The sequence below is a fragment of the Berghia stephanieae genome, chromosome 3, assembly GCF_034508935.2.
Source record: "Berghia stephanieae isolate SIO BIC M18660-M18661 chromosome 3, UCSD_Bste_1.3, whole genome shotgun sequence".
In the NCBI taxonomy this organism is placed as follows: Eukaryota; Metazoa; Mollusca; class Gastropoda; order Nudibranchia; family Aeolidiidae; genus Berghia; species Berghia stephanieae.
The window spans coordinates 79961726-79989659 of NC_088362.1; the positions used below are offsets into that span (position 1 = coordinate 79961726).

The window sequence follows — 27934 nt, forward strand, 5'->3', positions numbered from 1 at the left end:
AAAGCGAACTCGCAAGAAATGTCCAAAATTCTCAGTAAATTGTTCACCAACATTTGGGAAAAGGAAGAAATACCAGAGGATTGGCAGAAAGGCATCATCCATAAAATAGCCAAGAAAGGAGACCTAGGAAATTGTGCTAACTGGCATGGAATCACACTCCTGTCCGTAACGAGCAAAATTTTTAATAGAATCCTTCTGAAAAGAATCTCACCTCACATTGAAAACATTCTTAGAAAAGAGCAGGCAGGGTTCAGAAAAGGGAAGTCATGTAGTGACCACATATTTACCCTGAGACAAATCCTGGAGCAAAGCATTGAATGGAACAGCCCCCTCTACACCATTTTTGTAGATTTTGAAAAAGCCTTTGACAGCTTACACAGAGAGTCCCTGTGGAAAATACTCCGCCATTATGGTATACCGATGAAGATAGTCAACCTAATCAAAGCAATGTACAGCAACTACCAATGCCAAGTGATCTGTGGTAACAATTTAACAGACAGCTTTAATGTAACAACTGGTGTAAAACAAGGCTGCATACTCTCCCCGCTTCTGTTTATCCTGGCTCTAGACTGGCTCATGAAAAATACAATTGATGGTAAGAAGAGAGGCATTCGCTGGACACTGACATCCTTTCTGGAAGATATAGACTACGCAGATGATATCGCGTTAGTTTCCAGTACACACAGAGACGCCTCAGAGAAACTAAACGTACTACACAAGAACGCCTCGAAAATTGGACTGAAAATAAATTTCGATAAGACTGTGTACATTAGGGTGAATCCAAAACATGACAGTGAATTAGGATAGATGAACATATAATTGAAGAGGTAACAGAGTTCTCCTACCTCGGATCCAAAATAACAGACGACGGAAATGCAGAACACGATATCAAGCACAGAATTCAAAAGGCAAACCAGGCTTTCGGCATGCTGAAAAACTTTTGGAAATCAAAGCAAATAATGAGAAAGACAAAGCTGAAAATATACAAGAGCAATGTTTTAAGTGTACTGCTTTATGGAAGTGAAAGCTGGAAAATGACATCCTCCTTAATACAGAAACTAGAAGCCTTTCAGAACAAGTGTTTAAAAAGAATTTTTAATTTATTTTGGCCTACAAAAATAAGAACAGTGGATCTATTAAAGAAAGCTGACTGCACTAGCATTGATAGCCAAATAAAAAGAAGAAGATGGCGTTGGCTGGGTCATGTGGCCAGAATGGAAAAAGGGTCACTTCCCAAGACAGCCTTGTACTGGACAGCAGATGGGAAGAGAAAGCGGGGAAGACCCAAAGAAACCTGGCGAAGGACCATGGAGAAAGAATTAAAGGAAGCAGGCCTGTCCTGGAATACAGCCACCGCAAAAGCAGCCGATCGCAAAAAATGGAGATGTCTGGTGGATGCCCTATGTGCCTCAAGGCCCGAAGAGGATTAGGAGTAGGAGAGGTTCACTCCCACTGGTGTACAATTCCCTGAATCTCAGGTTCACTCCCCACTGTTGCCTACGTCCCATAACTTTGTGGGGTTTCGTAAATAAAAAATAATAACACATGGCCTCTTTCAATTTCAATTTATTCCAGTGTAAAAATTCCTCAATGATGGTTCAAACAATCGTAATGGCAAGGGTCACAAACATAAAATTGTTCCAGATAATCTAACAAACAACAAGTGTATTTTTGATGAAAAAAAATGACTGCAAAACATAAGGTTCAATGGAATGTATACGAGCGACAGATTATCAAAACGGCAACAAATCTTGAATTTTTATCTATTCAACTACTGGACTAGTTGTGTATAAGCCATGAGAATAATTCTAATCTTTAAACTCACCTTAACTGATTAAATTTCTCAGACGGTAAATTATTTCAAACAAGTTACAATAATTAAAATCCATCCATTCACAAAATTCTCTTTGAAAAAGGAGACCATTTCCCTACTTGGTAACAAAAAGGAACAGGTAACTTTTAAAGAAATATATCAATATTTTGAATTCTTTTTCCTTGAGAACAATAATTTTGAATTTACGAAAAAAATCAGCAGGGTTACATATCATTTTGCTGGATTAAAATGATAAAAGAAAGAAATCGTGACTCACTAACGGATGGATAGGAATATGACATTTATATAGACTTATAATTAAGCTAAATCTAGTGTCATCAGAAAACATTGAAATGCGATAGTGACAAAGAGATTTTAATGAATGTGATTGATACTGATTACTTCTGTATTAAAATTTGCAGTGATGGCATATAGATTTTCTCTTCTGACAATGTCCGTTTTAGTTTGATGAGTTGAGTAGTGTTAAAAATGAACAAGGTAGTCATACAAATCTGTTGTGAAGAATTTAATATATTAATATTATTATTGTTATTGGGTTGTTTTTTTTTTCATAAAAACACATATATTTGAGAAAAGAGAATAATAAACAAAATGAATCATAATAAAGAACTCAATGATTTGCTGTGATAATATAATCATTGGTCAATATGAATATCCCCTTACCTCTCTTTCACTTGATCTCTCTCTCTCTCTCTCTCTCTCTCTTCTTTCACGCACACACACACACACACACCTTCGTCCCTTCTCTCTTTCTTTCACACTATAAATATGCATACAAAGAAAAATGCATGTTACTCCCATCATACCAATGTCGTAAATTGATAAAATTTTATTTAAATATCCCACAACTAATAAATAACCTAGCGATAGCATTCAATATTCTCTTTTTTCCATGCAATTCTAATTTAACACCATTTCATCCTATAGATAAAGCTTGTAAGAACAAGTGGCTGAGTCCTGAGAATTTCAAATAACTTAATTTTTTCATGGTGCTGTTTTAAAGTTACTTTGCCCACATAATATGAATAATATCCTACATTTTAATCTGTTTGATATTGGGAGTTTATAGATGTTTGCAAGACTTGAAAGTTGTATCTCCACCAATTAAAAGCCTGTTTTACTGGCAACGTGGATTGGCAACTCCAGGCGAAAGTGGTACAAATATAATGAACAGGTCTTTAATATAGGGTTAATAATTGCTCTCTTGACAAGATACAGGGTACATAACTCAATAAAATGTGAACATAATGTGATCACTTACGCAAATCATTATTCTACCCCACAAATAAACTACTTGTCAAACCTAAAATGTGCACACTCTCATTGAACGGAATTTTGTTCCTATAAAGTGGCCGCATTTTATTAAATCACCCTGTATATTAAATTCCTAACTTTTTTTTTTTTTTTTTTTTTTACGAAGAAGATGGGATAGTAAAAGAAAAATAAATCTAGATTTACAAATTAGTTAAAGTAAAGGTAAGACAAAGGGGACTGGTTAAAACAAGACCAACCTAGTAATCTTATTCCAAGACAAAGACAAAGTAACTTGGAAAACAGATAAGTCATAGAAGACACAGCAAATGACCCCCTGCCCAGCATGGGAGATCAGAAGACTTCACCCAGCATAAAAATTGTCACCTGGTGATACTACCAACAATACTGAGGTCCAAAAGATGGTAGAGAATAGGGAGTTTACTGTAGTTGGTATAATAAGCACATATCCATTCAGTTTCTAACATGTAATTGATTATATCATAGAACTCACTCCTCCCCACCACTCATCTCTTTACAAAAGGAGGGAGAAGAACATATTTTGAAAAAAAAATTATAAACTTTCAATTGTATAACCCTTTAATGTTATTTACAAACAAATCATAAACGAAATATATTAAACAGCAGTAGCGATCACAGAACATGCTTTATATTTTATATATATAATTGGACGGATAGGTAAAACAATACCATGAGGTGGGTTTTAAATTTAAAAAAAACAATATCTGCATAGTTGATTGTTAGGAATAGAATTTTTTTTAAAAGCCCAAAAAACAAATAAAAAACAACCATCACAGAAATAAAATCAATAATAACTGAATGCAAGATCAGCAGTGAGAGTAAGACGGAATGAAGAATGAGATGTTTGTCTTTCCATCAAGAGTATGCTGTGTAGGGCAGTGAAATTTAGAAAAAATGTAAGGGGACTGGTGGCGTCAGAATGGAAACATGTGCTACAAAAGTCTGTATCCATTCCCTGACTGAGAAAAGAGAGTGATGCACGGGTTTTCACCGAGCCATCCACAGCCTCTAAAACTCCTAGATGTTTTTATTCTTGTTCTCAACTTGCAATCTAGGGAGGGTGCAGACGATTATTGCACAGTATTTCTGTTTTCTTTTTACTTGGGGAGGGGGGGGGGGGGGGGGGGGGGGGAAGAAGGCCCAAACCATTTGCTCCTGATAATACACACATGCCAATAGCATAATCATAAATATTTTTCAGACATCATTCAAACATGAATTTAACAAATGTCAAATTAAGCGAATGTATAAGAATTAGGACCAAAGTGACGTACTATGAACATTAATCTTGGTAACAAAATCAAATCATTTCTGTTTGTTTTAATTTTGGTGCTATTGGATTGGTAAAATAAAGACAAACAACATATTAATATTAATATATAATGGTAAGATTGACGCATTAGCAGTTTAATATATCTTTATAACAGAGTACCATGAAAATGTTATTGAATAAATTGATGGTTATTTCGACATACAAAAATAAATGAGTATCAACATGTATTGAGATAGCAACAAAAATAAATATTAAATTGCAGAAAAGTATGTTTAATATTTTAAAAATATTTTTACATTTCGAAAGAATGTGATACGGCTTTTAAAAAAAACAACCCTAAAAGAAAATGTTTAACACCAGAACTTCTTCTTCTAGGTTCCATGCCTGGTCCAGGCTTCGGATACTGCATGAATTATCTCTCTCCATTCCTCCCTGTCTCTTGCTTTTTCAAACAGCTCTTGGATTGTTAGGTTGGTGAAGCCCTTCAGTTGGTCTATGAGTGTTTTTCTTTGTCTCCCCCGGGCGCGTTTACCAGGTATTTTTCCACAACTTGCCAGGTATTCATTCTTATCTTTCCTTACTATGTGTCCGAAAAAGGATAGTTGTCGATCCACTATTAAGGGCATTAGTTTCCTTTGTTGGTATGTTTGTTTTAGCACTTCTTCGTTCGTTTTGTGTGCAGTATACGATATTCTCTGCATCCTTCTCAAGCACCACATTTCAAAAGCTTCAATGTTCTTTTGTGTTTCTGCATTTGTAGTCCAGCTTTCGCATCCGTATAACAAGATTGGCCACACGTAGCACTTCAAGACTCGGAATCTAATCCCGAACGACATCTGTTTGTTTTTCAAAATGTTTCCCAGGTCCATGAACACACTCTTTTAATAATTCACAACAGAAAAAGAGAAATTAACGGAGAATGAAAAAACAAACGTCATTTAAATAGGATGAATACCAAACAGGACCAAATCATTAACCATTTAATATAATTCTCAAATGCAAAAAAACCCTCAAAAACATTGAATCAAATTGATAAAACAAATTCTTTCCTCATGTGAGAAATGACTACGAGGCCCTCAAAATTCACAACGGCTTCCAATACACAACAAACCAGGAAGAACACACTCTCCATGAAATTATAACCAAATTTGATGAATTTGGTATTGGTATTGACTTTCTGTATTCTCTGTTGATCATTTTCAAATAAAAAAATAATCAAATATTTGAAATTATTTTGATTGTCTTGAAAACATTTCTCGCCAAGCGCTTCAATCTTTTTAATTAACCACTTTATATTTAGTTTTGCAAGCAGTCCAATTAACAACAGGTTACTCAGGGTTTTTTTTTTTTTTTTGAACGCCACAGTGACATTTCCTTAAGTTTGTTTTTACAAGAAAACTGAAAAATTAATAATTTTACTCCTTACAACCGACAAGTGAAAACAGATCCTCATCTTTTCTCTGACAAAATCGTGCCGTTGTATATATCAAAATTATAATTTTAAAATGTTGAACAGTATTTCATTTTTTATAGTTGACATTTTCATATTTTATACTCATTTTCTAGGCGATTTTCGGATGCAATTAAGAAGCTGATGAATAAGATAACTAACAATTTTTTAACAAAACAAACTAGAAACAAATATAAACCATAAAATCAAAGATGAAAATCTAAATAATACTAAAATCGGATTTTAAAATGTTCATTACCTGATTTAATTCATGTAATTAAGACTGGTAATTCGTCATTTTTTGTCACGTTCAATATGAAATACAGGGGTATTAGATTATTTAGAGGAACTACGGAAAAGATGGTATACAGAGAAATTTTATTGGTTTTCCTGATTTAATCATTGAGAAATAAATGATCCAAAAAAAAAAAAAAAATGATAGACTAGCATGACAAGAATAACAGATGTGCTTCTTAAAAGGTGCTTGCTACAGTAGAAAAAGTCAGTTGAACATCACAGTATACAAAGTATAAGGATAATGAAATAATTTGATACTCCAAAACAAAACGATTCCAAAAGTATGTCTTTGTGATTACGTGGCAGTCAGTTCACATTCAAAAGATGTATCGTAGTTGAACTTTTTCTTATTTAGAGAACTCTACTCTTGAGACATATTAGCACTCACATCTCATAGGAGTCACAGTGAGTTTTTGACACAGCCTCATATTAAAGGGTACACTTTATACACTTACATTTTGCCAAGGTGGGAGTTGTCATATTGTTTTTATTACTGTCTTCGTAAAAATACTAATAATAATAACAACAACACTAAACAACAACCACAAAAACAATAATAATAATAATAATAATAATAATAATAATAATAATAATAATAATAATAATAATAATAGATAATAATAATAATAATAATAAAATAATAATAATAATAATAATAATAATAATAATAATAATAATAATAATAATAATAATATAATAATAATAATAATAATAATAATAACAATAATAATATTAATAATAAATCTTATCACGATAACTCTAAAACAGATTTTAATCGTTAAAAATTACAAATTATATTGACTAAAAAAAAAAAAATAAGTAGAAAGTAATTTCATATCAAAATGTAGGCATATTGAATCTAATCATATTTTATAAAGACTTCATGGCAATACAACACATTGTTGTAGGCTGTATTCTGACTGTTAAAGCAAGAATTTGTCTTGTGGTCTAAATCGTAAGAATCAATAATAATTTGACATATCTAAATGAAAATGATACTTCACATGGTATATCCAATAGCTAATGATAAAAAGAGATATATATCATCTTCATATTTTCATTATACTGCAGAGTCAAATAAATTTGAAATTGAAAACATTACAAATAAATTCCAACTAAAACAAGACCATCTGCACCAGGTTTGTTCTTTATCGTAATTACAAATTAGTGATCCATCATGAGTATTAAACATGCCAACTAGCAAATTTTCAGTAAACTAACTTTAAAAAAGTCTTCATACTTTAATCCTAAGCTGTTGTTTACAGGCAAAATCTACATGTTGCAAATCTATCAGAATAATCTGGGACTAGGCAAGCCATATTAAATACTGCTAAGGACACATTACTACACAAATCTGATGAACACATCTCGACACGGTTTGAGTCAAACGTTTTCAATTTGATCGTTTTGATGAAAACCATTGGCTAAACCATAGAATTATTTTGATGATTACGCTAAAGTTGTAAAAGAATGATATATGCATGAGACAGATAATGTTGTAAGAAATCAACTTTCATCCAGAGAAACATAGATTTGCCTTTTATGCTTTTAGTAAAACATTATAATGGCCCTATTTAAAAAAGCATGCAACATACTGTAAACAATTTTACTCTCTCTCTCTCTCTCTCTCTCTCTCTCTCTCTCTCTCTCTCTCTCTCTCTCTCTCTCTCTCTCTCAACATCTCACACCAAATCACCTATGACGTTTTCAATTTGAAATTGTTATGCAGAAAATAAAATTAAAAAAAAGTAAAATTGTAACATTATTTTCTTTCCTGGAAGTAAGGAGCAGCAGTGTTAATGTCATTTCTGTAGCAACACAACTGAGTTCTTTTGAGATATATAAAGCTGTAGGGTACCATTATAGCAGTGTCTATCTGTCCCTTATCAAATTGTATTGCCTTTGTCTCAACTCATTGCTTCACAATTCAAGATTAAGGATTTCAACGAGATCAAACTGGTGTCATTTCTTCTTCACTTTCTGCTGCTGTGTGGTAGTTTTATTCGTTTTCGTAGCACTTGGATTTGAATTTGAATTTGAAACAGATGATTTGCTGTTTACATTGGTTTGCCGAATGGCAGATGATTTGTCAGGTGTTTTGCTTGTGATTCGCGGGGAGTTGGCGACTGACACACCACTTGGCTTGAGTCTCTGCTGGGTGCAAAAAGATAAATTACCTAATTTGTTACATTGATAATAGAAACCAACAACAATAAGAACAAAAACGTTTTTAAACACAGATATCAACCCTATGCATTCCATGAGTTAGATAATTCATCAAACAAGCGTCTGATGTCAACAGGAATAAACCCATAATGTCCAAAGTAAACACATTGGGGGTTGATAATTTTTACCCACAGAAATAGGCAAAAATGCCCGAAGACGGACTGGGATCTGGGATCTCCTGGGCCAGGGTGCAATGTCTTAACTCGATCACCTTACCCCTTCAGAACCAGAGGGCCCATGGAGCTGGAATTTATTCTAGTTTCCATTGCATTAATTGAACACTAGCAATTACTTGCTACACTTTGGATGGGATGCTGGTCTATCACAAAGTTCCTCCCTTCTAATCTAAGGGACACACATTTACCTAATCACTGCCAGGTGGATAGGGGGTATCAGAAAAAAATCTCAACTGCTCTCTGAATCATTACCAATCCTTACTTTTTGGATGGGATGCTGGTCTATCACTAAGTGCATCCCTTCTAGTCTCAGAGACACAAATATACTTAATCACTGCCAGATGCTTAGGCGGTGTCAGAAAAAAATCTCGACTGCACTCAGGATCACTACCAGTCCCTTTACTTGTTATGCAAGTGTTCTACCAACTGATCTATTGGGATCCTAACTACATTAAATGGAAAATAAAAAATGACTTACACTTACAGAAGGTTTGCTGGAGCTGGGAGGTGTAACAGTATTCCTTTCTCCACTGGAGCTTTTCTTCCCACCAGAACCTTTCCTTACTTCTTTCTGTTTCAGAAAATGGGAAAACATAAAAAAAAAAGTTATGGATATTGATAGGAAGAGCGGATAAGAAAAAGAAGGAAAATTATATTCCTCAACTTCTGATACACTTTTCAAACAACAACAGTATCATTTAAAATTGTAGCTATAGGCAAATATTCTGATTTTCAAGATTTGCATTTAGTGCTGATTATGTTTGAGAGAATTTTCCCTTATGCTATAATTATTATTGTCCATTAAAACAATGTTAAATCAAGCCCGTAATTGGAGTCGGATATTAGTTCTGCTAATATTGAGCTTTTTATATAGCAAAATATCCACTAAGCATGCTCAAAGTGCTTTAAAATTTTGTTATTGTTATATGTAAAATATGTACACCTAGTGTGTAACCTATCCCAGTACAGCACTTTGAGACTTTGGTATAAGGCGCTTTATTAGTATTATGATTGTTATTAGCATTACCATCATCATCGTCATCATTATTATTATTATTATTAATATTTATCGATTATTAATATTATCATTATTATGCCCACTTTTATCATTAAAACCTTTGTCAATGAGAATATTATAGAACGTAAATATGATTTCATTAGCGCAAAATAAGTCCACGGAACACTTTTTAAAGAATACATAATTATTTTAAAAATTATTAGAATTTTTCAACATCCTGTAAAATATCCTTTAAGCATTTCTTGTTTTAGAGTCACATGATCTTACTTCCATTTGTACCGTTTGTTTGTGATATAATGTATATATATATATATATATATATATATATATATATATATATATATATATATATATATATATATATAAACATTTGAAAGATAATTAAGATAGTTTGACTTCTACAACGTTGTTCGAGCGTTGCTCTCATCAGGAAGTGGAAGTGAAAGTAGATTGTTGTGTTTTCGTATTTTTATAGATTCGTGTTTATGGAGGTTCGTAATTACATAAAAGGTGTTTGTTTCTATGTCTGCATGAGGAAGTTAGTTCGTTCGATCAATACATCAAGACTCCAATGTTTACGTCGCCGCTGACAAAACCACAAACTTCTACAAGCTTACCCCTAAAGAATACACACATTTACTTGACAAAAATATACAAGCAGAGTACAAGAAACAAACACCATCTACGACACCTGACATTACAGCAGAAGACAAAAGCATCGCCAAAAACCTACAGCTAAGTGACAGAATAGACACCACAGCAAAATCTAACGCCTTCATCACTATCAAAGACCATAAACCAAACTTTCGCAACAACGTACAATGCCGTCTCATAAACCCATGTAAATCACAAATCGGAAAAATAAGTAAACAGATTTTAGACAGAATCAACACCAAAATCGTCAAGGAAACCGAATTCAACCATTGGAGAAACACTGCTGAAGTTATCAACTGGTACAGAAACACAGAAATCAAACAACGACAAAATGCAATCATCTTTGACATCTGTAATTTCTACCCTTCAATCACCAAAACCCTACTCCTCAAAGCACTACAGTTCGCGAAAACCTTTCGACAACATCACCGAAGAAGAAATACATATTATCCTGCACTCGAAGAATACATCACTTTACAATAAGGGAATAGCATGGACAAAAAAATCAACAAACTTTGATGTCACCATGGGAAGCTACGATGGAGCAGAAACATGCGAGCTCTTCGGACTATATCTACTTTCTCAAATGCAAAATCTTGATATAAACATTGGACTATACAGGGACGACGGACTCGCATTGTGCAATTAAACACCGAGACAGACAGAATTAATAAAGAAAAAAATATGCAAAATCTTCCAGGACAACAATCTGAAAATTACAATCGAAGCCAACAAAAAAACATTCGACTTCCTGGACATAACCATCAACCTAAACGACGGCACCTATCAACCATTTTCAAAACCCAACAACATCCCATTGTACGTTCATAGACACAGCAATCATCCGCCATCTATAATAAAAAACATCCCCGAGAGCATTAACAAACGACTATCTAACAACTCTACAAACAACAACATATTCAACGATGCAATCCCACCGTACACAAACGCACTACAAAAAAGTGGATATAACTACAAACTAGAATATGAGGAAGAGACCATTACCACCCCAACAAAAAAACGACAAAGAAAACGACACATAACATGGTTCAACCCACCCTACAACAAGAATGTGACAACTTCTATCGGTAACAAATTCTTCAATCTACTACAAAAATGCTTCCCTCCCGGTCACGTTCTACACCCAATCATGAACAAAAACACCATCAAAATAGGATACACCTGCATGCCAAACATACAAAACATTATTTCATCCAACAATAACCGAAAACTATCACAGCCAGATCAGCCCAGCAACAACCTAGAGAAAAAATGCAACTGTAGGACCCAGACAACATGCCCACTAAACGGCAATTGCCTGACTCAAAATGTAATTTATCAAGCCACAGTAACACGACCAGACACACCAAAACAAGAAATATACATTGGCCTCACCGAGTGTCCATTCAAAACAGTAAGCGAACACATTTGGAACCTCAAAGAAAAAAACATACAACACAGCATCACATGGAAAATCATCTCCAGAGCACAGTCGTACTCCCCCTCTTCTAAGATTTGCAACCTCTGCTTGGAAGAAAAATTCTTCATCATCACTAAATCGAACATAGCAACACTCAACACAAGAAACGAACTAACTTCCTCATGCAGACATAGAAACAAACACCTTTTATGTAATTACGAACCTCCATAAACACGAATCTATAAAAATACGAAAACACAACAATCTACTTTCACTTCCACTTCCTGATGAGAGCAACGCTCGATAACAACGTTGTAGAAGTCAAACTATCTTAATTATCTTTCAAATGTTTATAAATAGCTCCTTTTATACTAAAGTTGAGCACTATTATTTCATGGTTTTTGTTAATTTTATAATATATTATATTTATATATATATATATATATATATATATATTATATATATAAGAGAGAGAGAGAGAGAGAGAGAGAGAGAGAGAGAGAGAGAGAGAGAGAAAGAAAGAGAGAGAGAGAGAGAGAGAGAGAGAGAGAGAGAGAGAGAGGAGAGAGGAGAGAGAGAGAGAGAGAAGAGAGAGAGAAGAGAGAGAGAGGAGAGAGAGAGAGGAGGAGAGAGAGAGAGAGAGAGAGAGAGAGAGAGAGGAGAGAGAGAGGAGAGAGAGAGAGAGAAGAGAGAGAGAGAGAGAGAGAGAGAGAGAGTGTTATTCTGAACAACAACCTTTCCAGTTCCATTAGTCGTTCCACTAGAACTTTCCACTGAGCTGTCTCCTGCTTGTAGCTCTGCCACTCCATTTATTGCACTGTTCATATTATCATCAGTTTTAGCCGACCTCTCCTCCTCCTGCTCTTGTCTGAACTCTTTCATCAACTTCAACACATTGGGATGCTCCCTCTTTTTCCCCTGGTATAATGAAAAAAAAAAATTAAATCACAAAATGTGAAATAAAATTGAGCACATTTGTGACCCATTTCGTAAAAATAGTTCTGTATTATGGAGAAAAAAAAATCCATAAAAAACTTGAACATTCATATAGCACAAAATCCACTAAACATGCTCAAAGTGCTTTACAAGGGATCCCAAGCTACGGCACCTATTATGCTAAATTACAATTTTTTAGCGGACAGAGACAACGCTGTTAACGGCAAAGTACTCATTTTACACCTGGGTAAGGAGAGAGGATGTGAATAAAGAGCCTTTTCCAAGGACTCAGCAATGTGCCATTCCGAAGAGGACTTGAACTCTAGACCTTCTGGTCCAAAGGCGAGTGTCATAGCCGCAGGTGAGAGTGAAGCAGATCTCAGTCACATTCATATCGAAAAAGAGTAAACACTCAAGCAATCTATTGGACACCCTTGAACCACCATAGACAATTTGAAATTGCAAAACATTCAGGGTATATTGTATGAGGCCCTGTATTTTTTCCTCTAGAGTCACTAAATAATAATAATTTCTATAGTGCCTAAGCATCCACCTAAAATTGCCCTGCACACAAAGAGACGCACAAAACACATCAATACATAATGTACATATAAGAAAGAAAAAATAATGGAACAAAATTGCAGTTTTTTCTGAATTATAAAAAATGCGACTTAACAGGTTTAGAAAGTCCCTTCCTTATATTTAATCAACTGAATAAAAGCACACAAAAATTAATCCAAGTTTCATATTTGTGATAATAAATTCCAAGTTTAAGCATCAATATTAATCCAACATGTAAAACTGTTTTAAAATGGTTGGTCACATTTAATGCAGATAAGATTGATTTTTGAGCATGTCAATGAACAATTCAAATTAGCTCAAAGACTTCCCTTTAAAGCATTGTCTCTCTGAAGAAATTTAACCTCCTTTCTTTACGCTGTATCTTTTTGCCCATGAAAGTTATTTGACTTTACAAGTCACATGGAATTTTGGTACTAAACAGTGATTTCCTCTGACAACTATCATTAAATATCGTCGAGTTTTATTCAAGAAAGATTTGAATACTATTTTTAAAAAAACAAAAATGAAAAAAACAAATCGATCAAATTTTACCGTAAACCATTCATGATTAAGAACTTCTCCTGAGGATGGTCTGTGAGCTGGGTCTTGGGTCAAAATTTCTCTCAGTAAGTCTTTGGCTATGAAAAGTAAAAATAAAATGAAGACTGTTAAAAAGTACAAAATCTGAAAACAAAATGGATGTTTTAGAGATGTTTTGAATAGTGAAGACAAGATGACAGCATTAAATGGTTATTCGAATAGACAAAGACATATCATATTATTCCAAATAATATTTCAACGATTCATAAATGTAATCTGGGGCAATTTTTAATAATAATAATAATAATGATGATGATGATGATGATGATGATGATGTGATGATGATGATGATGATGATAATAATAATATTAACAATAATAATGATAGTGATGATAATAATAATAATAATGATAATGGTGATAATGATGATAATAATAATAAAAATAATAATAATAATAATAATAATAATAATAATAATAATAATAATAATAATAATAATAATAATAATAATATAATAATAATAATAATAATAATAATAATAATAAATAATAATAATATGTTAACCTAAATTAAGTATTTTGCGATAGACTAGCGTCCTATCCAAAGGATAGCAAGCAATTGCTATTGTCCGTTCCACGCTATAGAAATCGGGATAAACTCTGGCTTCTTGGGCCGTATGGCTTCTGAAGGACAACTAGACTAAGAATAAATGGAATTTACCTTGGTCACTGACTGCCGCCCACTGAGGTTCTCTGAACTGTGGTCCTTCTGTTTTGATTGACTCGTTCAGTAAATTATCTTTGGGGTACTCTGTCAACCTACAATCAGGCAAACATATAACAAAACAAAAATATTATTATCATATCATATGAAGAGAAATGATTTCAGGAATAAAAAAAAAATCCATTAAAAAAAGATGGTAAATACAGTCACGTCTCTCCAATCCGAACACTTCCATTCCCAACATTTTGTCTGGACTACAGAGACATCTGGATAGTGGAATCAGTCCCTAAAGTGTACAAATAGAGAGAAAAAAAAAACATCCCTAGACAAACTGTCCGGATAATGGAGACAATTAGATTGTGGAGTTCCGGATTAGAAATATGGGACTGTACCATTACGTCATGGACTGTACATATCAGTAGGGATTTTTTAAAGCACCTTAAAAAAAATGTGACGGACCATCTCACACTGGTATCAAGATAGGATAAAATGATGTTAGAAATTAAATCTTAAGTCGATGTGTTAAAATTTGACTAGTTCAAATTTGTTTGCTGTGAATGTAATTTCTTAAAGTGACAAAAATTAAAAAGTTGTAAGTTTAGTTTAGCTTTAAACTCAAATTTCTTCCTTTGTCATAATACCAGATTGATAAGGTGGGTTAAATAGTGTTTGTGTATGTGTGTTGTGTGTGTGTGTGTGAGAGAGAGAGAGAGAGAGAGAGAGAGAGAGAGAGAGAGAGAGAGAGAGAGAGAGAGAGAAAGAGAGAGAGAGAGAGAGAGAGAGACCCCAATATCCTTAGAGAGAAAGAGAGAGAGAGAGATAGAGAGAGAGAAAGAGAGAGAGAGAGAGAGAGAAAGAGAGAGAGAGAGAGAGAGAGAGAGAGAGAGAGAGAGAGAGAGAGAGAGAGAGAGAGAGAGAGAGGCGGGGCGGAGGGAAAACATAAGGAAGAGAGTGAGAGATAGATCCAGACACACACAGAGAGAGAGAGAGAGAGAGAGAGAGAGAGAGAGAGAGAGAGAGAGAGAGAGAGAGAGAGAGAGAGAGAGAGAGAGAGAGAGAGAGATCAAATATTTCACAAATATCTAGTGTTATTATCATTTTATACTTCTAGATGTTTTGGTGTCTGAAACCATCATGTTGTGTACATTGTTATTTAGAGCTCTTCGATTTGACTCTTAAAAATCTGATAAATGACACCAAGAAAGAAAAGAGTTACTATTCTCTTTCTTCATCTTCTTTGTTTCCTGATATAAATCATGAATAAGGTGGGAGTTGGCGAATGCTGATCCCTGCAGATTTCGGGTTCGGCAGTTATACCTGTCCAGGCCATTTGCGCCTTTCGACCCAGTGACTCTGGCTTCGGCCTGTTTTAAAAAACTCTCTTTTAATCTACAGGACAATCTAGAATCACAAGGGAAAAAGCTGAACTTTCATAAAACCCTCAGGATATTTTTCTATAAGGCAAACAATACAAGCCTGCACCTCTCTATCTCACTAAATAAAAGACAAAGGGGGAAAAATTGCCATTTTTCTTTGAAAAATGAAAAGAAGATTTAAAACAGAAGTTATTGAAAGTCAGTTCCTCATTTGATCTTTGTTGACCTAAATTTTTTTCCAGACCAAAAGGTCAAAAAGTGCCTATCAATTTTTTTTCAACTTACAAATAATACATAATAATTCCCATGGCCCAAACATCTACAAGGTAAGAGTACGTGGAATTCATCTCAGGGGCTGCGGAGAAGATTTATGTATACACAAGATTATTGAATTGGCATTATCATTTCATTAACATCAATATTACAACTATTGTCATTATTATTGTACTGCTACTACTACTACTACTACTACTACTACTACTACTACTACTACTACTACTACTACTACTACTACTGCTACTACTACTACTACTACTACTACTACTACTACTACTACTACTATAACTGCTACCACCACCACTACTCCTATCACTACTACTACTACTACTACTACTACTACTACTACTACTACTACTACTACTACTACTACTACTACTACCTACTACTACTACTACTACTACACTACTACTACACTACTACTACTATACAAACTACTACTACTACTACACTACTACTACTACTACTACTACTACTACTACTACTACTACTACTACTACTACTACAATTACGACATAACACCAGATTCAGGCAATGGAATTAATACACATGCACACATTTGCGATTTGATAAACGAAGCAATTATGTACTCGTTTTAACATTGCTGAAATGGACAACATTTACATTGGCCTGAGAGAATTTCCCTTACAACAATAAGCCCATAACAAATTGGGTTATCAGACCTGACTACTACTACTACTACTACTACTACTACTACTACTACTACACTACTACTACGACTACTACTACTACTACTACGACTACACTACTACTACTACTACTACTACTACTACTACTACTACTACTACTAACTACTACTACTACTACTACGACTACTACTACTACTACTAATACTACTACTACTACTACTACTACTACTACTACTACTTCTACTACTACTACTACTACTACAATTACGACATAACACCAGATTCAGGCAATGGGTTTAATACAACATGCACACATTTGCGGATTTGATAAACGGAAGCAATTATGTACTCGTTTTAACATTGCTGAAATGGACAACATTTTACATTGGCCTGAGAGAATTTCCCTTACAACAATAAGCCCATAACAAATTGGGTTATCAGACCTGCAAATAAGTACACATCGATATAACATAAATAATTTAAAAGATGTTCGTGGGCACATTTTGCACGATTGAAACGATATTCTAGATTTTAGAATATTTTCATTCACAGAGGAACTTGGTGTATTCCAATGTTTGATGTTAACAAAGTAAAAGATCTTACCGGAATACTAATGAATAACGGTATGAGATGACAGGGAAAAAAAAGATACACTTTGTGCTAAATGGGACAGTTGCAGCTATGCTCTACCCCCCCCCCCCCTCCGATTTCAATTTCAGGGTCATATCCAATAATCACAAGAAAAGACATTTACCTAGAATTGAGGGGCTTATAAACCCTAAGCACGATAGATTGTTGTAATTTACTGTTATGATTTGTTTTTTCCTTAATTTTCTTATTTGACGAATATCACTACTCCAGGCTGAATTAGGGCCAGTTCAAAAACAAAAAAAAAACACACAAAAAAAAAAAACAAGAAAAAATAAAACAAAACAAAAACAAAACAATCAAAAACAAAAAAAAAGAAAAAAAAACAACAAAAAGACAAACAACAACAACAACAAAACACAAACATACCCATATAGACCGGAGTTCCACAATATTCTTCTTTCATGTTTTCAAAAGAGTTGTTATTGAGCTGTGTAGAGAGGCCAAAGTCTGAAACCTGGAATATCAAATATAAAAAAACTGTTTTAATTTCAATGAACACATCTTTGTGCCGCACAGAGTACCATTGTGGTAGTGCAAAGTTCAGTCCTTGTCATTACTCATATTCTCTCACCAAACTCCAGTGTAAAATAAGTACCTGATCAGTACCAGCATTGCGTCTGTAATAGCGCCTAAGAGATGCCGTGTCTCGTTCTATACAGGGTGTCCCAGAAGTCACGTAACATGTAGATTTTTATGAAAATACATAAGAGTAACTATATAATATTAATATTAATTTATAATAATATAATAATTTGTTGCTTTTCTATGTTCCAGACATGGGTGAAAAATTAACGATACAAGAAAGAGTTAAATTGTTTTTTTATCTTTGGAAAAAATGGGGCAATATACCACTCTATAGCTGAATAATTCAACCATATTCATTCTGAGAGAGAAAAGCTACTGCATATATTAACTACTGTCTGTCGTTTGATTAAAAGTTTTATAAAGAGAATTGATGCCTGTATAAATGCAAAAGGTGAACAATTTGAGCATCTATTACGATTATTAATAACATAGCTATTCATAAGTGTTATCATAGGAATATACATAGTGCACGACTTCTGGGACACCCTGCATATTAAGTGTTGATGTTAGCTTGGGACACTTTGTTAAGATCCTTAAGCAATATATAAAACCTCATATAAAAACTCAATTAATTTTGCTTTCTTCTTCTTCTTTGCCACTTAATTATTAAAGGTAAAACATTGTCTCCATTTCATCTTTTAATTCAACTTGTGTATTGATCAAACACTTTAAAGAAAGGAAGAAAAAAAAAACCCTCTATGAATTCAATGCCAATGATCAATGGTTTTGTTAGACAAACAGAATGAAAGTTGACCTCAGAAAATAAAAGAGTGACTCAGATTAATATACATACCTTGATTTGAATGGGATTATTCTTATCAGGAACTTCAGACAGGAGAATATTCTCTAGTTTCAAATCCCTGTGTAGAATACCTTTCAAGGAAAACGATAAGGGATATTTGTAGTAAAGATAAAGTCAAGTTATCTAAAAACTGACATTTCTTTAGTAATGCTTCAGATCCATTTGGCCCATGGAGCCGGAGTTTATCTCGGTTTCTGTCGCATGAAATGGACAATAACAATTTTAACTACCCTATGGATGCGATGTAATTCTACTGCAAAGTTCTTTCCATCAGATTTAACAGGCCCAGTTACCGAATCACTGCTGAGTGGACAGAAGGGGGGGGGGGGTGGGTGTCAGAAAATAATCTCGAATTCACCCAGAATCAATCCCGGTCCCTTTGGACGTGAAGCGAGTGCTCTACTAGCTGAGTTATCGGGATCCCTTTAGTATTTATAATATTATATTAATAAGTTGAAATTTTGTTTTGTGCACCATTCTCTGCATTGTATAATATATTGGCGCAATAAATATATGTTATCTATCTATCAATTAATTAAGTTATCAATAACTCACATATCGATCTAATTTATATATTTATTATACCCTTGAGTTTATCCATCATAATGAATGAGAATGTACTTCTAATATAAAAATATGATGCTCTCTGGTAGCAATAACAAAAAAAACGAAGAAAAAAAACAACAAAACAACAAAAAATAAAACTTAACCAAAAAAAAAAAAGAAAAATAAAACAACCCCCCCCCCATAAAAAAAAAAACAACACAAAAAAACCCCCACCACAACTCAAACAAATAATACAAACATACAATTAAAAAATCCCACAAAATAAGCCCCCCCCCCCCCCCCAAAAAAAAACAAAACAAAAAAAAAAAAAAAAAAAAAAAAAAAAAAACCACAAAAAAAACAACAAAACAAAACAAACAAATTCCACTTATAAAACCCCCCAGAAATAACAACAACAAAAAAAAAAAAACAAAAAACAAAACAAAACAAACAAAACAACATAGAACAAAACCCCAATCCCCCCCCCCCCCCCCCTCTCCCCCTTAAAATAACAGTAACAACAACCAAAAAAAACCCCCTTAAAAACAGAAGAAAAAAAAAACAAAAACATCCAAACATAATAAGTGAAAATGGTCTTTTGCGATAATCAAAGAACTGAAATTAAAAGGCACTGTTCATTGAAACCGGAAATCGGCGAATGAGATGTACCTTGCTGGTGTATATACTTGATTGCTTCGGCCAGACTTTTCATGACCACTTTAGTGTCTGCCTCTGTCAGATGAGATCGTTTCTGTAGTAACTGGGCCAGATCGCCACCCTCACACAGTTCCATTATTAAGTATGTTTTCTGTAGAGGGGAGGAGGGCATTTTAATAATGTTGATAACGACCTTGCTGATGATCAATCATAACAATGACAGCGGAGGTGATGATGATGATGACGATGATGATGATGATGATGATGATGATGATGATGATGATGAGGTGATGATGGTAACAAAATAATATTTGATAACTAGGTGGTCGTAATTATTCATCTATTAACGCAGGGCGGGCCTAACCCTGTGAAGAATTCTGGAAAATGCTATAATAATCATTGCCCATCCCCCATGAAAGGTATTAAAAAAATATTTTAAACCACCCACCAACAAAAAAAACCCCACCTCGTTTGAAAAAAAAAATAAATAAAAGCAATCAATCATCCCTCTCCTCTCTCCGCCCCCCCCCCCCCCCCCCCAAAAAAAAAACCAAAAAAACCCAAACCAAACCAAACAAACAAACAAACAAAAAAACAAACAAAACAAACAAAAACAAAGCAAAACGAAACCTTTCTAAAAAAAAACAAATCCAAACATAATTTTTAATAAGGCCCCACAAAAAAATATCAGTTTTTATCATCCCACTATTAAGCATCGTATTTTTATCTATACTGATTAAACTCTGACTATACTACCCTAGCCAAAGATATCTAAGGAAAAAAAAAAAAAAGAAAGAAACCCAAAAAAAACAATATAAACTTACAAAACAAATAAACAAATACACAAACAAAAATAATAAAAAAGAACAAAACAACAAAACCAACAAAGAGCAAAAACAAAAAAACAACCAAAAAAACAAAACAAAACATACAAACAAACAAATATAACAACACCCCCTCGCCATCAACAACGACAAAAAAAAAACACAAAAAAAAAAAACAAAAAAAAAAAAAACAAAACAAAAAAACCAAAAAAAAAAAACCCAAAGAAACTAAAAAAATAATAATAATAAAAAAAAATATAACAAAAATGTCCCTATCCCATTTGACGTAAAACGAAATTTGGACTTGTTGAATTTTTAGAATAAGAAAACCCTCGATAACTGTCCTAATTCCACACCTTAGGTCATGCATCTTCTCAATTCACCCTTTATCTATACTCGCCTTGGGAGACTCTATGACTTCATTCAATTTGATGATGTTCTTGTGGTCAACCTTCTTGAAGATCGATACCTCTTGGTCCAGCTGACGGATACCTGAGCTACCAGCCTGGAGGTAAAACAGAAAAGGAACACCACAAATAAGTGAATGGATGAATAAATACATAAATAAATAAATAAATAAATAAATAAATGAGTATTTAAATAAATAAATAAATAGTTCCGCCCGGGTCCTTTCGTTATACTAAACGCCCCCCCCCACCAAAAAAAAATACCCCCAACAAAACAACAAAAGGACCCCACCCTCCAAACAAACAAACAATAAAAAAAAACCGAAACAAAACCCAGACCCAAAATACCCCCCCCCCCCATTTTTCCAAAATAATGGGGGGAAACGCAAAGTATGGTTGCTTCCATGTGTTATTTTGTTTTCTCAAGCGGGCCACATAAAGACAAATAAATGTTCACTTCAAACAGTACCGTTCGTTTGCCAGGCACACTTTTTAAAAACTAGTAACTAACAATATCCATTACTGCTTGCAGACCAAACATGAATGAATAGTAGTTTTAACAAGCATCGACACAAGGTTTTACTACTATAACGATTGAAATAAGTACATTGACCCCGATCACGATAACTTGGCTTTTGTAACGGTAGGAGGCAAGACAACCATGACGTCAATCAATGTGATTCTTATAGTGATGTGAAAAAGGGTTAAAATAATAATATAGATGCACATGTAAGCAGATCCGATAACTGAACGCAATCATAGGCTTGATTAAATGGGGGGGGGGGGGGGGGGGGGGGGGGGGGGGCGACACTAAAGGGTCATTTTTTTTATTTGATGAAATATCCTAAACTTCTATGCACAGTCATAATGTATATGTTTGGGAAGGATGATTGCATATAATTTTTTTCGAAAAAAGTTGCCCGTTGCTATGGAAACGACGCCATATTGGAAAATAAACAAAAAATCTTAAAAAGTCAAAGGCTTTTTTGTTTATCAACCCATTGCCATAATATTTTGGCCAGAGGTAGAAAAAAAAAGAAAATGAAGAGGCTCTAGAATCCCGATTTTTAATATTTAAATTAGAAACTTTAAAAATTAAGTTCAAAGTTATTACTTGATTATTCCCTTGAAAAAAGTAACATAATTTCAAATTACTCATAAATTATATTTTTTAAAAAAAATTCGGCTCCTAGAGGACCTGTGTATTTGTATGGCACACATTTGTAGAAAGTGTGAAAAAGATTGGTTGAAAACTGAGGTAGGAGATATGTTTTTAGTGACGAAAATTGCAGTTTTGAGAAAAACGCATTTAAAAGTCGAAGTAAACGAGTTTAGGGAAAAACTCTCATCTCGCTCTCTGATTGGATTGTGACCACATGACATAATTAAGAACAAAGTGATTGGTTGTTGAAGATAGAGAAGAGTTTTTACTTTTCATTGATATGTTTTTGCCTTTACTTAGTTATAAAGACTATTTGATATTCTTTCACGAAATCAGTCCACTGAAGCTAAAAATGGGCAGGATTTAACGATACTATGGGTCACAAAATACGTTATTTTGAGTAGAAAAAAACTGAAGATGAAGTTCTCATGCAATTTTTTATGCAGACAAATGGTCACATGAAAACATCCCACCAAAATCTAATTTTAGCAAACTGGGTCAAAATTTATCATTTTTAGTGTCGCTCCCCCCCCCCCCCCCTTAACATCGTTGTTATTTTATGGACAATAGTTTGCGTTGGTTTGAGAATATTTCCATTGCAATTTTCTTTGTCAGACCTGCAAATAAGTAAGTAAACGTCGCTAAAATCGATGTTAATGATGAGGTTGGGTCGTGAAACGTCAAGATCAAGACAAATCTAAATCAATCAACCACAAAAAGGGGAGGATTGGGGGGGGGGGGGGTAGTAGACAGCTCCCCCCAAGGAAAAAAGAAAAGGCCAAAGGAAAAAAAATCCAATTAACTTAAAATTAAATATCCCAGGAGCTGAAGGCCAAGGAAGTAAATAATAAATGGTGAGAGAGAATCCGAAGGTTGGTTTGATTGGAAATGGTCAGCTACTGGCATGACTGGCACTAGGTTCACAGCACCAGCGGGCAAATTAAAAACTCAGATGAAAAATATTGGGAGAGTTGCTTTTTTGTTTTAAGAAATGAACTTCTTACATTCTTGTCAAATCGACTACTTCATTGGATTCAAATACACAAATAAATAAAAGTTGACACCAAGAGGCATCCGCATTAAAAATTCAGTATTGCTTTAATCGAATCGTGTGTGAACAATTACAACGCCCCCATTCATTACCACCACCAACATTATAAACTCCCCCCCCCAAAAAAAAAAAAAAAAAAAAAAAACTAAAAAAAAAAACAAATCCCAAAAAACCCCAACAACAACAGCTGCAGCAAAAGCAACAACACAACAAGAAAATAAACAATTAAAACAATTATAACGATTTATTTCTAGCAGCTTAAAACCATTTAAGAGTGGAAATTGTAGGTATAAACATTTTAAACAAAACAAAACAAACAAAGAAAAAAATTAAAAGGCTCCTTAAAGAAAAAAGTCCAACATTTATTGTGCTGTAGGATGTTAGATCAGGCGGAAGGTACTTTGCGATAGAGTAGCGTCCTATCTAAAAGGTAACACAAAACTTTCACGCCTTTTAACGCTACACAAATCATAATAAACTTCGACTCCGTGAGTCATATGGCTCAGAAACATTTTAAACAATCGAAAAAATAAGGATGATCCCTTGCGACTTTTTTGAAAAATGATCGACTGATGTATTAAGAATAAACCAAGCAGAAGAGGGGTTGGGGAAAGCCAAGAGAAGTTTTAAAAAAAACAGCCTGTGCGATAAAGAGATTATTATTATTATTATTATTATTATTATTATTATTATTATTATTATTATTATTATTATTATTATTATTATTATTATTATTATTTATTATTATTATTATTATTATTATTATTATTATTATATTATTATTATTATTATTATTATTATTATTTTGATTACTCATTCTGTAAAAGTTTGACTATGACAGCTTTTTCTTCTTAAAAGCATCAGCCAGGTACGAAGATGGCGGCGCACAAGAACAATAGCCTGGTAGGATGAAAATCTTGAATAAAAGTCGAGAGACCATCATAGGCCTCTCCCTACCCCCCCTCTCTCTCTCTCTCTCTCTCTCTCTCTCTCTCTCTCTCTCACACACACACACAAACACACATACATACAAACAGACAAATACACTTACAAACTCGAATGTCAGTATATAACATGTAATCTAAAGACACACGAGCCAATTTATATTAAAAAAAATACATAGTATCAGAATGAATCGTCCAAAAGTCTTCAACTAATTAAGACATATTTTTATTCACAGAAGAAAGTCTTGATACAGTTTTATTATAAAAAAGCCTACATATCAATGATGACCGTGATTTTAATAAATCATGCAGATTGAGTACCAATATCTAAAACGACCATTACATACAACTTTACCATATTTTGACAAATTATATTTTGACCCATTTTCGCCAGATTTTTTTTTTTTACTTCAAATATCGATCGATTATTTGTCAAATTTATCATAAGGTCACAATTTTGAAACGGGTTTCATACTTAATGTCGTAATTGATCGATGTTTGAAGTAGCTTCGTTATCTGGCCAAAGTTATATTAAAAAAACAAACAAAACCAAACAAACCAAACAACATAATATCATCCCACCATTAAAAAAAGAGACACAACAAATCAATACCCACCAATCCACCTAACAAAGCCAAAAAACAAAAAACAAAAAAAACAAAAAAAAAAAAAAACAAGCAATCAAAAAACAAATTTAAAAAACCCAACAAATCAAACAAACAAAAACAAAAACAAAATACAAATACAAAACAGAATTAAAAAAACAAAACAACTACAACAAAACAAAACCAAAAAAAAAACCCAACCCATAATTAAAAATGTTTTGCCAGAGTGTATCAGAAATGTTCGTGACCCACGATGTAGGTCACAGTCAGCTGTTATCAATCATTATCGATGACTTGATAGTAATATCAGTGACTTTTCCATAGTAAGGTCACTAAGCCACATTGGTCAGCACGTAAGAGAGTTGATGGTCTTTACTTTCTCATCCCGAATACCTGCAGTATACCCTATCTACAAAGCCCGTTTTTTTTTTTTTACATTTTGGGAGAAAACTTTTACTTTAAACATTGAGAAAAAAAAACAAAAACAAAAAAAACAACAACATAAAAACAAAAGAGACCAAAACAAAACACAGGAAGAACATAAACATCAACATCAACAAAGAATACAAAACAAAACAACCCCCCCCCCAAACAAAAAATAATTTAAAAAAATCAAATAACAAAAAAAAAAAAATAAACAACAAACAAAAAAACCCCAACAAAATCAACAAAAAAAACAAAACAAAACAAACCAACAACCCCCCAAAAGAAAAAAACACAAAACAATACCCCCCCCCCAAAAAAAAAACACAAAACAAACAAAAAACTAAAAGCAAAACAAAACAATAACCCACCCCCCCCCCACCCCCCAAAAATAAAAATAAAAACAAACGAAAACAAATCCGCAAAGAAAAAATGTATATCCAGCATTATGAACAAAATGTGCTCAAGACACTTTGCAAGGGAACCCCAAGCCAATAGTCAAACTTAACATATAGGAGGGAAATGAGGCCTGCACAGCTCAATAGCAATTCCTTTTTCGACATAAACTTCATTCAATTAATCCACGTACAAATTACTCGATAGAATAGCATTTTTTTTTTCAAACGATACGAGCGTGACCGAAAACAAAACAAAACAAACAAACAAAAACAAACACAAACGCAAAGAAAAAAAATCAAACACCCCCCCCCCCAAAAGAAAAAAAAAAAAAATCAAAACAACCCCCCCCCCCCCAAAGAAAAAAAAACCAAAAACCAAAAACAACAAACCAAAAACTAACGAAAAAAAAAAAAAAGCCCAAACCAGAACAGAATTTAAAAGAAAAGAAAGAAAAAAATAATATTATTTTCTCCAAGTACAGCTTTTGTTCGAGCAACTAACAACCCTCGGATCCACAGCTGTCTGTTGCATTCGATGACAAACTTAATGGAAAAAAAATTATATAAGTATTCCCCTACTCGTAAAGTGTGTGATTCATCTGGAAATTTATTTGAGCCTTCCTAATAATATTATTATTGACCCAGAACGTCTGGCATGCATAAATCTCGTCGACAGTTGTCGGAATTACGATACATTCCTGACTCAAACATGTTAACCCTTAACCCTTTCAAGGCGACGAGCGAAATTATTCGTCCACAATGGTAATAATCGTTCCCCACTCACTCATCTAATCTATCTAGCTTTGATTGCATATCTTAAAACTTTCAAAAAAAAAAAAAAAAAAAGAAAAGTGATAAAATTAATATAATAATAATAATAATAATAATAATAATAATAATAATAATAATAATAATAATAATAATAATAGTAACAGCAACAACGATAATAATATTGATGATGATGATGATGATGATGATAATAATAACAACGATAATAATAATAATAATAATAATAATAATAATAATAATAATAATAATAATAATAATAATAATAATAATTAATAATATAATAATAATAAATACTACTACTAACTACTACTACTACTACTACTACTACTACTAATACTACTACTACTACTACTACTACTACTACTACTACTACTACTACTACTACTAATAATAATAATAATAAAAACAACAACAATAATAATAATATTGATGATGATGATAATAGTAATAATAACGATAACAATAATAATAATATTAATAAAATATATACTAATATAACATACTACTATAATACTATACTATACTTATATACTACTTAAACTACTACTACTACTACTACTATCTACTACTACTACTACTACTACTACTACTACTATACTACTATTACTACTACTACTACTACTACTACTACTACTACTACTACTACTATCTACTACTACTACTACTACTACTAATATAATATAATATAATTATATAATAATTTAAATAACAACAACAACGCATATAATAATAATAATAATAATAATAATATAATAATATAATATAATAATAATAATAATAATAATAATATTATAATAAATAATAATAATAATAATATTAACATGCATGATGATGATGATGATATAATGATGGTATAATTAATAATAACGACAACAAAGTAGTAATAATAAATAATATAATAATAATAAATAATAATAATAATAATAATAATAATAATAATAATAATAATAATAATAATAATAATAATCCTTTTTTAAAGACGCAATTCTATAAAAATCAAATGTAATTCGGTACCTCTCAAAAGTACTTCTTTTTGTAGACGCTTATAGAAAAATTTAGATAATGGCAAAGTAGTCGTTTCAAACTACGAGTCCGAAATGCGACTCACGTGAACTACGAAAACTTAATAGAATAAAATCGAAGCTCGTCTGCCACGGGTTAACGGTTGTTGAACGCTGTGGGGGTGTAAGGACAGCGAGGTAGTCAAGCAAAAGCCCCCGAATTTGGACGGATCGGTATTTGATTGACTAAGTCAATAACAGCCCAATACTGTCGTAATCTGGTAAAACACGTATTTAAGTTTTTGGCCAGAAAACTCGTTCTTCAGATATCGATCGATTAAAACGAACATCATTTTGGCAAAAACGCTCAAACATGGGACTTGTGA

General features: G+C 33.1%; 1 protein-coding gene and 1 long non-coding RNA gene across 4 annotated transcripts in view; both read right to left on the minus strand.

Annotated features, from left to right (window-relative positions):
* Positions 1-1550: 1550 nt before the first annotated feature.
* Positions 1551-6754, minus strand: LOC144968564 (uncharacterized). Its single transcript, XR_013644604.1, has 2 exons — positions 5276-6754; positions 1551-4765 (listed from the first exon to the last, which is right to left on the minus strand). It is a non-coding gene; the product is annotated as an uncharacterized LOC144968564 (long non-coding RNA).
* A 1003-nt stretch (positions 6755-7757) lies between these two features.
* LOC144968565 (myosin light chain kinase A-like) overlaps positions 7758-27934 on the minus strand; it is a 64374-nt gene continuing 44197 nt past the window's right edge. The window contains exons 3-12 of one of the 3 annotated variants that reach the window (XM_078907043.1): positions 21169-21273; positions 19957-20095; positions 18733-18812; positions 17721-17808; positions 16063-16132; positions 14399-14496; positions 13691-13776; positions 12377-12559; positions 9034-9120; positions 7758-8298 (exon numbers count right to left, since the gene is read on the minus strand). In XM_078907043.1, coding sequence (XP_078763169.1) covers positions 8110-8298; positions 9034-9120; positions 12377-12559; positions 13691-13776; positions 14399-14496; positions 16063-16132; positions 17721-17808; positions 18733-18812; positions 19957-20095; positions 21169-21273 — 1125 coding nt within the window. In that variant the 3' untranslated portion in view covers positions 7758-8109. Of the gene's footprint in view, positions 8302-9027; positions 9121-12376; positions 12560-13690; positions 13777-14398; positions 14497-16062; positions 16133-17720; positions 17809-18732; positions 18813-19956; positions 20096-21168; positions 21274-27934 lie in introns of all 3 variants that reach the window. The other 2 variants (XM_078907041.1, XM_078907042.1) reach the window with 2 other exon arrangements.